The sequence below is a fragment of the Gastrolobium bilobum genome, unplaced genomic scaffold (assembly GCF_033153095.1).
Source record: "Gastrolobium bilobum isolate Gb01-03AN ecotype WA unplaced genomic scaffold, APGP_CSIRO_Gbil_v1 utg3921, whole genome shotgun sequence".
NCBI classification, from domain to species: domain Eukaryota; kingdom Viridiplantae; phylum Streptophyta; class Magnoliopsida; order Fabales; family Fabaceae; genus Gastrolobium; species Gastrolobium bilobum.
Genome location: NW_026897006.1, coordinates 226717 through 238905, shown reverse-complemented (window position 1 = coordinate 238905; position 12189 = coordinate 226717). Strand labels below are relative to the sequence as shown.

General features: G+C 33.9%; 1 protein-coding gene across 1 annotated transcript; it reads right to left on the bottom strand.

The window, feature by feature from the left end:
• Positions 1 to 231: 231 nt before the first annotated feature.
• LOC133303321 (receptor-like protein 9a) lies at positions 232 to 11887 on the bottom strand. Its single transcript, XM_061503212.1, has 10 exons — positions 11530 to 11887; positions 11267 to 11404; positions 9823 to 9958; positions 9589 to 9689; positions 7020 to 7076; positions 6120 to 6590; positions 4416 to 6047; positions 1717 to 1871; positions 1338 to 1587; positions 232 to 512 (listed from the first exon to the last, which is right to left on the bottom strand). The coding sequence occupies exons 1-10, from the start codon at positions 11885 to 11887 to the stop codon at positions 232 to 234; spliced, it is 3579 nt and encodes a 1192-aa protein (XP_061359196.1).
• Positions 11888 to 12189: the final 302 nt, after the last annotated feature.

Genomic DNA, 12189 nt, shown 5'->3' with positions numbered 1-12189 from the left:
TTCTATTCCTAAGGCCTTTATCTTTAAACACATATTAACCGTAAAATATAGGCGAGACATAAATATGATAAAGATTAAGCATACTCAAATGTATAAATCATGAAATACCAAACAGTACAAGGTGGTCATATGATAAAATAGATTGTCTTTATGACACGTACATATTAAAAATCTCCCCTTGGCCTAAAGCCAATCAGGTCGACGTGTCAAACCTAAATACTCATGTTTTCTCTAAGAGAGACACTTCGTCAGAGAATCGGGAAAATTATCATCGGTGGGAACGTAGTCCATCTTTATCTCCAGTCTTTCAACAATCTCTTGGATGAGGTGATACTTGTGGAGCACATGCTTAGACCTCTGATGAGAACTAGGTTCCTTACCTTGAGTTATAGCTCCGGTGTTGTCACAATACATAGGTATTGGATCAACAATGCTAGGAACCACTCCAAGTTCAATAACAAACTTCTTGTTCCAGACTGCCTCCTTAGTCGCTTCTGAAGCTGCTTTGTATTCTGCCTCGGTAGTTAAGTTTGTCGTGGTCTACTGTTTGGAACTTTTCCAACAAATTGCTCTACCATTTAATGTGTAAACAAAGCCTGACTGAGATTTATAGTCATCTTTGCCACTCTGCGAGCTTGCATAAGTGAACCTTTTCGCTTTCAGCTCACCACTACCACCATAAACAAGAAACAGATCCTTAGTCCTTCTTAAGTACTTTAAAATTGTCTTTACGACCATCCAATGACCTCTTAGGGTTAGCCTGGTTTCGACTCGTAATGCTCAAAGCATAAAAGACGTCTGGTCTCGTACATAACATAGTATACATGATGGATCCAATTGCTGATGCATATGGAATCCTCTCCATGCATTCCCTTTCAGTCAGTGTCTGAGGATACATAGCCTTAGAAAGGTGAATGCCATGACTGACAGGAGAAAACCCTTTTTCGACCCACCCATGAGCTTCTTATTTGTGTACGTGGATTGGGATAAACCCAACAACCTCTTGGATCTATCTCTATAGATCCTAATACCAAGTATATTGACCGCCTCTCCCATATCCTTCATGATGAAGTTCTCTGACAACCAAATCTTCGTAGACTACAACATGGGAATATCATTTCCAATGAGTAATATGTCATCCACATAAAGTACAAGGAAGACAATAACATTCCCACTAACCTTCTAGTAAACATATTGTTTATCTTCATTCTTGATAAAGCTGTTACCCTTAACAACTTCATCAAAACAAAGATTCCAGCTCCTTGAAGCTTGCTTAAGCCCATAAATTGATTTCTGAACTTTGCATACCATATGCTCTTAGCCTTTGGATTGAAAACCTTCAGGTTGTGTCATATACACTTTCTCCTTCAAGAAACCATTCAAGAAGGCGGTGTTTACATCCATCTGCCAAACCTCATAATCATAATACGCGACTATGGCTAATATGATCCTAATAGATTTTATCTTAGCAACGGGTGAGAAGGTTTCCTCAAAGTTAATGCCTTGCCTTTGATGATAGCCCTTTGCAACTAGCCTAGCTTTATAGGTTTGGATGTTGCCATCAACATCAGTCTTCCTTTTGAAGACCTACTTACACCCAATTGGAATAATTCCCTTAGGTGATGGAACTCAGGTCCATACCTTGTTCTGATACATCGAATCTATTTTGAACTCCATGGCTTTATGCCATTCTTAGGAGTCAACATCCTTGATTGCCTCAGTGTAGGAAGTAGGCTCGTTATCCTCAACGGTTTGCTGATTCTCAATCATAAATTTGTACCTCTTAGGTGGACGACTAACCGTAAAAGTCCTACGGAGATGGGTGTCTACAGCCTCTAGTTGAGGCATCACCTGATCAACAGACTCGGTCTCTGTTAACAAATGAAAGAAATGCAACATGTCAATATCTTTACGTCGGCCTCTTGCCTCAAGATGCACCCATATCATGAGTCTCAACACCTGAAAAATGGTCCCCAAACGGGGTGAGATGACAATCTCAGTATACTAGGGGTTCTCGAAGGATTTCTCCGCCCCTAAGTTCACTTTAGCAATAATAATAGCAAAATAATACAATCATCGTAAAATAGTGCATCATTATAAAACAATATAATATATCATCAAGTATTTAACATGCGTGTGCAAAAGATAAATCCTATGGCCAAAGACATATCGTATGATTTACGCAACTTCTTGCTACATACAAGTATAAGGATTCACCCTATACCCCACACTCGGTGTTAAGTTATTTCCTTGAAGAACAAACCAAAGAAAGTAACTCTATTGGCGTATTCGGCACTAAACCGTGTTTACCATTTTTTAAAATTGGTGTTGCCTCTCTTTACCAAAAATTCTAAGATTTTACCATGTTAAACTAGATATCTGAAGATTTTCAACTACATATTATATGTCTCAATTGGATTTATATAACTTGAGATATATTTTTCGCAAAATGACTGCTGTAAACTGGATTTCCAAGAGCAGGGTTGCTACTTCAAACACAAAATACGGTTATCTTGAGATATCGCGATTTTACTAAACTAGGTCTGCTGTTATCTCACTATCTGGATATTTATCAAGGAATATCCATATCCGGATATCAGATTTTCAATATCCATTTTGTGTCAGTTGCCCAAAATAGCGTTCAATGCGAAATGATCCGTTCAAGACTCGATTTTTCACCCTTCTAGAGATTCAACGTACTCATTTTACTTTTGGATTTAATAACTAACACCTACTTACCAAAATTCCCATTTTACATATCCAAATCATGTTATTTTCATAAAAACACAAAGGAAAAAGGTTGAGGTATATATCTAAGAGCTTCAAAGTAGTTAAAGAAAGGAATTTTCAAGGCTCTAGCACTACTCATTTCCACTGTCCGGCAAGGTGCACCAAAGTGGAGCTTCCAAAGGTTGGTTCTTTTTGCAAAAAGAGAGCTCCTAGGTGTTCCAAGATGTGTGTAAATAGTTCAAGCTCCCAAATGAAGGAGGGGAAGCCCTTAAACCCAACAAAACAGAATCTTGATTTCAGAAGAAGAGATTTTTCTCCTCCAAAATTCTTACTTTCAAGTGTTTACAATGGTTGGGTGGTAGAAAGATGAAGAAATGTGGTGTCTTTGGTGGTTGTCATGAGAGAATAAGGGAGTTCCTTGGTGAAGAAGGGAAGAGGTGGCACTTTATCTTCCTTTTTATATAATTTAAATTTTTTTCCTCCACCACTTAAATCTTATGTCAAGAACATCAATGGTCGTTAAAAAATTCACTTTTCAATGTGATTATTTTGTTGCGTTTTAATGTATTCTTTTCTTTTTCATTTAAATTAAATCTTATGTTAAGAACATCAATGGTCGTTACAAAATTCTCTTTTGAATGTATTCTTTTCCATTTTCTTTTATGGGTTTTTAGTGATATTAATTATGTTGGATTTGTATTTTTTGTTATTTCTATTGCCATAATAACAAATCAAACTTGTTATATGAAAATCATTTATGATAAACAAAGGATTCAATTAAGGAAAAGAATTTGAAACCTTAGGAGGAGAAACCTTCCTTGGCCTACTCTTTCTCTCTTTAAAAACCGTTTCATTTCTATCTTTACTTCTCATTTAAAAGAAGAAACTGAAATACATTTTTTTTTCTTAACTTTAGGCCAAAGTCAAAATGGTATAGTCGTTATTAGGAGTTACATTAAGGCTGAGATATCAATTAGACTAACATATAACTACTACCAAGAATCATTGGAGTCAAATGCTTTCGTATATAGACTCCATTAACGAGCAAGATAATCTTGTGTAGGATCCTGATATAGGTGTATTTATCAAATTATGTTCACATAATTGTTTATTAAGTTTTCAAAATTTATTAAAAAAACATCATCTTAATAACGTTTTTTTGTTTTTAAAATTATTGCATTTTTTTTGTAAAAACACAAGTTCATTTTATTACTTCTGTTAATTGAGCTTTTGCAGGAAAATTATTATTTTTAATAATACTAAATTTTATAATCTCATGGGTTTTATAACAGAATGTAAAAAAAAAAATTATTGGAAACTGCTCTCAATTTGTTTATTCTATTTTAAAAACTCCAGGAAAGTAAAGTTTAAATGAAAGTAATGTAATCCACAATTGCAAAAGCGGAGGAATATAAAACATGCATGAAGAATTTTCCTTAAAAAAAAAAAAGAACAACCAGATGAAAGAAGCAAGAGTTCTTCCTTCTTCTTCCCCAAAATTGCGAAAATGGGAACAATGCAAAAAGAGAGAAAGAGAACATCAACCTCTCCATTTTAATTCAAATACAAAAACAGGGTCCCAAAGTATTGGGATTATTTGTGGGAATGTTCTTACAAATAATCACAACAATTTGATATTTTTCAGTACAGAGGAAATGATGGAAAACATGTACGTATAATCTTACCCATATAATAAAACAAGGCCATGCGCCAATAAGCATTTATGTAGAGCACCATTATGAACCCCAACAGTATTGTTATATAGGATGCACAAAAACTCCAATAGAATGCTTCCATGTCCACTGTTGTTTCCTTTGCTACCGTGTTGTTGGATTCTGATGATGGCGGAGTTGCAACACCTTCACACTTCTGCTTCAGTAGTGGTCCACAGAGACCAGGATTACCTCTGTAGTTGTCCTCATCAAAGTCTCCAAATTGTCCTGTACTTGGTGGTGTTCCAGATAGATTATTGTATGACACATTCAAGATTGATAAAAAGTTCAACTGTGTTAGTTGAGAAGGTATCTCACCGCACAAGTTGTTGTAGGACAAGTCAAGACTCTCTATCTGGGTAAGATTGGAAAAAGTGTTTGGTATAGAACCTAACAAATAATTATGGGATAGGTTCAAGGCATGAATTTGTTGCATGTTTCCAATTTGAGAAGGGATGATCCCACTTAACATATTACATGATAAATCCAATCCAGTCATGTTCTCTAGGATGTTGCCTCCATAAGAGTAGTAGTTACTCTTCGTTCTAAATTCCACAATTGTTGCTATTACCTCATAAAAGGATACCATCTCACCAGAAAGCATATTCTGTGGATACACTTTATACAATGACACACTTACATTAAGGAAGTTTCTAGAATCAAAAAAGGTTGTGCCTTCAAGTGCAGATGTTGGCCATGGGAATTCAAATATAGGGTCATGATTATAAGTTTCTAGCATTCCAAATGACAAATTATTGAAGCAAGATGGTATTGAACCATTCAGCTTGTTGAGTGAGAGATCCATAATGGTGATACCATTCAATTGACATAATTGGATTGGGATATGACCATGAAAATTGTTCCCTCCTAATAAAAGCACTCTTAGATTTGACAGCTTATCCATCCAATAAGGGATACTCCCAGAAAAATTATTATCTCTCAAGTCTAGAGTTACTAGCTTTGGTCCCTCAGAAAATGTGAAAGGTATAGAGCCTGAGAAAGCATTCTTTTGCAAATACAAGTATCTCATGTATGAAAGATTCATACTCGAGATTGACCCTAATATTCTATTTTGAGAAAGATCTAACATAAAAAGGTATGTCAGGTTGGAAAACTCAAATGGGATCTCACCTTCTAATTGATTTTTTGCCATAAGAAGAATCCCGAGTGATGAAAACTTCCCAATTGAAGCAGGAATTTCACCTGAGATTGAATTATTGGATATGTCTAATAATGCCAATTCTCCACTGTTTAAATTTTCCAACACTTCTTTAAGAGTGCCATAGAGCTTGTTATTGTTGAGATACAACTCGTACAAATTAGAAAATCTAGGAATATTCCCTTGGAGAAAGTTATTAGAAAGCTTCAAGGTTTCCAGGTTAGTCCAATTTGTGGCTAGTTGTTCCGGTAACTCACCCGAGAAGGAATTGTCAGACAAATCCAAAAAGGAAATTTGTTGCATTTTACCAATTGATGCAGGTATATTTCCTTCAAAGTTATTCTTTGACATATTCAACATCTTAATCTCAGGAAGGAAAGTACCAATATTTTTTGGCAGGAAACCATTGATATTGTTGTTTGATATATCTAGGATGGATAAGTTTTGTCTGATGGAGGATAGTTGAAAATGCCCCCCAAATGAGTTACTCATCAAAAAGAAAATTTGGAGTCTTGAATTATTTTGTATCAACCAACTTGGGAATGCTCCAACTAATTTGTTGTGGGAGAGATCAATAGATTGCAGGTCTTTTTGATATAGAAGAAAACTAGGAATGGTCCTTCCTTTATCCATGTTTAACTTGCAGCTTTGAAGGATGAGGGATTTTAATTGAAATGTTGGAACCCACTGAGTCTTTTCGGTTTCAACATGTGCACCAGGACTTAGAGAATTAATATACAGAACCTGAAGGTTGGAATGGTTAGCCAAGGTGCTCAATAAAAATGATCCTTGTAGGTAATTGTCAAGGAAAGACAAGTACACGAGAGATGTGAGATTGCTTGTGAATGATGGAAAATTGCAACTGAACATATTATGAGAGAGATCAAGGACTTGGAGGTTCCTTAATATACTTAAACACCCTGAAATTGGACCACTAAACTTGTTGCTGCTAAGATCCAGCTCTACAAGATCCTTCATTTTGCAAATTCCTGCCATAAATAATATATATTGGTCAGATTTTGCATTGCGAATCCTTATTTGTGGAAACAATCCTTGAGTATATATGAAAAGTTGTTTAGAAAAAATATCATGCCACTAAATGTTAAAGGAAGAAATATTAATAATAATTTAAAGTATCGTTCTGAACTGAAGTATTTTTAAAGTTTAGGATTTATAATTAAAATATTGCATGTCATTTTTATAAGATTGTTAAGTTATTAGCTTATTTTACCATTCTTGTTAACAAAAAAATAAAATAAAAGCATGAGTTTGGTTGTAAGACTTTTTAAAATATTTAACAAAAATTTTAAAATACGTATTTTATTAACATGCCGTAATTATGTTTTTCCCTAAATAATATTTCGAAACAAATTATATATGTGTGTATTAAATTACTTTTATAATACCTTTTATTGAGCCGTTCAAATAATTTCCAGACAAGTCTAAAACTTTTAAGTTTCCCAATTTCTGAAGACCTGTAATAAGAAAAATATTGTTAGAGATAAATAATATTTATGAGCCTGTAACAAATTTGTCATAATATCAAAGTCTGGCCATATTGAAGTTTTTACCATAATTTGTTTCGTGTTATCTGTTTGGTATTAAAAATATTATTAGTGCTTATAACCAAAGCCAATAGTCTAATAGAAAACAAAATATATAACATAATCTCTCCAGTACCACATTTGGAAGAGGTTTAAACTTTAAAGCCTTAATTCTGAACCCGTCCCGAATTGGATTAGTTGCGAAGCAATGAACTGATAGGAATATTTTCAAAAATAAACAAATATATAATTTAGTTACTTTTAATTTAATTTAGTTCAGATTTCCATTTTCATTAATAAAATCAAACAAAATAAACTTACACGTGTGTACGCGCAAGTTTGCATCATTTTCATTAAATTTATTTGATAAACATTTTTGGGCCAATTTACTATTATTTGGGCCATAAGTTTTTTTATTAAATTTAATCATGATTTATTTACGAAAAAGCGAATGACCAAAATCGATATAAACTGATTAAGACTTTTTTTTTGGCATAAAAAGATTACAAAATCCGAGTACCTACCTCCTGCTTTTTATGTAAGTAAACTGAGCTAAATTGGAGAAAAGATAAGTGTGATCAAAATGAGGAAGAAGAGACAAGAGGAGTCACTGAAATATGTTTGTGATCAAAATGATAAGAGTGACATTAGCAAGCTAGCTAAAGCAGGTGCTCAAACGCGGAAAGGAGATTTAGATGTCCTGCTTGAATAAAATTAGGGAATTGTTCAGTCCAGTGGGTGTCTCGGTGTGCAAGTTACCCAGATCATGAATATTAAGATATACTTTTAGCCTCGAGGGTGCCTAGTTGTGCATGTCTAAGTACTCAGTTCGTAAAAAGCCCAAGTTACAGAATATTACCTTTAAATGAATAGTTGTTTAATAGGGTTAAAAAACCTTTGGATTCAATGGTAGCTCACTTGATGTTAGGGAACTGAGCAGGTGCGGGAAGAGCATGTATTCGATCCTTCTCAGTAGTCTTTGAGAGGGGTTTAAAGTATTAATCCCGAGACCCACCCCGAATCGGACTAGTCGCGAAACAATTTAAAAAAAAAAAACCCTTTCAATTCCAAAAGGTTCTTCGTTGAAAGCTTGAGAAATTTAGACGAGCATATAGGCTGAGAAAATTCATCATATAAAAATTTGGGAAAAAAAGAAAGACATATAAAAATAAATAAAATAGAAGATATATGATCTCAAATCTTCTTCGTATTGTAATATTTTATTTTATTGCTTTCGAGTTACATATATCTGGGTCTCCTATCCCTATACCTCCAGTGACCCAAGCTTGGGCATCTACTAATTGGTGTGATTTTGGGCACAATGTCCATTTTATAAATTTTGAATTTCTTCGTTAGAGGTAAATATTGTCTACATGCATGGTAGCTATAGTTACTTAATTTAGCAAATGGCGTGAAGGTTGTCATAGTAGTTATTTAAAAAATCTGTGCTTTATTACAACAAAAATATAAAGCCATTGTATTTTTTAAAAGTAATTGGACATTCTAAATTCTTGGAATATTAGAAAATAAATATGTTGAACTAAACATTTTAATGCAATGAATGGGAACAAGATGTATAAAATTAGATAACAAAATACATGGGAGATATCCTTCTTACTAAATTAGCAAGCATCACATTGTGAGTTTGTTATTATATTTAACTCAAAATCTTCAAACATTATATTCACAAATATTTTACTTATATGAACATTATTGAGTCCACGCCTTCGTAATGTGTGACTTATTTTATTCACAATTGAATTTCTAATCAAAATTAAAAAAAGTAATGGTATGAGGAAGTTTATATACAGGGAGCTGTTCCTAGTGTTCGTTGTTGTATAGCGATAATTTAGTCTGAGGCATACTTTAGACTAGAGTATAGAAAAAAAAAATAGTTCAATTTTTAATGAGAGAATTAGGAATACACTCTTTACAATAAAATTTTTATAACGAATATTATGAATATAATAAGAAAGGGACATTTAAAAGACCGGAACTGTGTATATCAGGGTTTTTTTTTCACACTAGTTGTTGAGATATATAGTCTCATATTAGTTAGATGTGCAATTAATGTGGAGTTTATAAGGCATTTTCCACCATTTGAACTAGCTTTTGGGGTAGTGCATCCCAAGGTTCTTTATATGGTATCAGAGCTTGAGCCCTCACCGCCTCCCACTTTAAAGTGGAATTAAAACCAAAAATTAGGTCTGTGCATAATCCACGCTTCAAGCCCAAAGGGCTCTTGCGTGAGGGGGCGTGTTGAGATATATAGTCTCACATTAGATGTGCAACTAATGTGGAGTTTATAAGGCCTTGGGCACTCCCACCCTTTGAGCTAGCTTTTGGGTGGTCTATCTCAAGGTTCTTTACACTAGTAATCAATAATGTTTGGACGTATATGGTTCAAGTTAAAATAAGCTGGAACAACAATAATGATAAGTACCTCTGCCATCTATGGAACCCTCCATATGATTGAAACTTAGGTCCAGCAGTTCCAACTGGCTAAAATTGGCAAAATCTGTGGCAAGTAAACATGAAAAAGAAAAAAGAGAATAAAATACCTTTTGTAATATAGGAAAATAGTCAAGTATTAAGATTCATCGTTGGTAATCACAATAATAATAATAATAATAATAATAAAACTTAAAGATACATGCCTTTAAAATGATGAATATAATTGTAACGGAGCTTCAAACTTCTTAGCAATGGTAATCCATTCAAACTTGGCAAGTTGCTGTTATTTAGCCAGTTTCCTGAAAGGTCTAGGGTCTTCAACTTGTTCAATCGTGGAAATCCTTCAAAAGAAACAAGGTCTGAGAGATTGAAACTTGGTAACAAATATATATGCTGCATGACACATTTTAATTAGGTCTGTTGTGATGAATGCCAGATCTACTTTAATGACATAACAATATTTCAGCAAACATAAATTTAGATGATGTTTGTGGATATACATAACTATTAGATTCCCATGTTTTAAGATAGCTTATACAACATATTTTTTGTGGCGCTGACACGTTTTGTGCAGTAAGTGTAATAATGCAGTACCTCCTAATGACCTCGGCTTTGATAATTGGAGGTTTGACTATCACAAGTTAACAAAACAACCTTCACTCCTCAACAAGGTTTATAATTCTTTGTTTCTTATCTGAATAAAGGTTCCTTAATGCTTGCTTTGCATTGTTTATTTTATGGGAAATATAGCTCTGTAGTAGCAACAAAAAAAAACTTCTAATACACTGACAGATCCTGACTTTTATATATTTTTATTTCTTTAAATGAATAGATCTCATTTTCTCTTGTATCTACTACAAAAAAAATCAGCTGCAATGATAGCAGAAAAAACGGACTTTTATTTTAGAGTAAAGCTCATTTTGCATCTCTAACAAAAAAAATATCTCCATTTTCATCCTTTACAAAAAAGAGAGTCAACTTTTGGTCTTCTACAATTTCAATTTCAGTTATTTGAAAATGTGGTCTTTCAGAAATTAAATGAAGACTCAATTTAGTCTCTAAAAATAGACTAATATAGATATTTTTTTTGTAAGGGACAAAAGTGAGGATCATAATTTTTTTGTTACGGACCAAAAGGGACTGTACCCTTTATTTTATTATTGGCGAGGGTTTTTTGTTTGCTAGCAGGTGAAGATGCACAAAGTATGTGTCTTCTATTCTCTGTGCTGGAGTAATTATGGCCGCTGTCAAAGGTAATGGAAGAAAGAACTGTTTAAGGCCCCGCTTGCATGTGTTAAGTCAAAAAGATGAGGAAAAATGGAAAAAGTTTAGCGAGAGATAAAATAAAAAGTAAAGGTGGTTATCAACTTTTTATTTTGAAAATATATGGTTTATATATGTTAAAATAAGTAGGAACAACAATACTGATAATAAGTAGCTCTGTCATCTATGGAACCCTCCATATGATTAATGGAACTTAGGTCCAGCAGTTCCAACCGACTAAAATTGACAAAATCTGTTGCTTGGAAACATAAAAAAGAAAAAAAAAAAAAAAAAAAAAGAGGGAATAAAATACCTTTATCGTATAGAAAAGCAGTCAAGTGCCGTGATCCATCGTTGGTAATCACAATAAAAAAATAAAAAATAATAGACTTAAAGATACATGCCTTTAAAATCATCAATTTTATTGGAACGGAGGTTCAAAGTTCTTAGCAATGGTAATCCATTCAAACTTGGCAAGATGCTGTTATTTAGAGAGTTTCCTGAAAGGTCCAGGGTCTCCAACTTCTTCAATATTGGAAGTCCTTCAAAAGAAACAAGGTGTGAGAAATGTTTCATTTATTTATTATTTGAAAATTTGCAATAGAGAAACCAATGTGAAGAAGTATATAAGTAGCTAGAGAATGGCCCATATATAGGAACAAGAAACCTTCATTGGCAATCCAGCCTTCACAACGGTTGTAAGAGAAGTCGAGGCTGTGCAACTCTTCAAATGGACCAAATATTGAAACGTTTAACATTACCGAAGCGTACAAGTTAGACAAGTCGAGATGTGTTACGTGACCAGTTGAGCATCTGACTCTGTCCCAATCGCAACAATTGCTGTCTCTATCTTCAACCCATGATTCCAATTCATAGTTAGCATACTGACCATCATGCGCTACGATGTAGGCCTTGATCTGGAGCAGGCCCATTTTCTCCTTCTCTATGCAGCCATTACACATTTGATTTTGAATTAGCAAAGCCACAAAATAGAAAAGGGAATTCAATACAAAAGCCAACCTCATTTCTCAGCTATATTGTGATTCAGTCGATCGGCTATTATGTGAAGTCCTTAATTTCCTTCACTATTTATAAGTAAATATGTGACATAATTCTTTTTAGTTTAAAGGCACCTTTCAACTTGCCTCGAAAGTCCTTGCCTTTATGCTCCCACTCACAACGTGATTCATACACACACACACACACACTCATACCTCTGAAGTCTATGCCATTATTATGTACCATACCACTCAGAACGTGATTTCAACTTCAAGTTTTTCTACTCAGCCGAATTGCCCCAAATGCCACAACAATCAAATCAGAACAC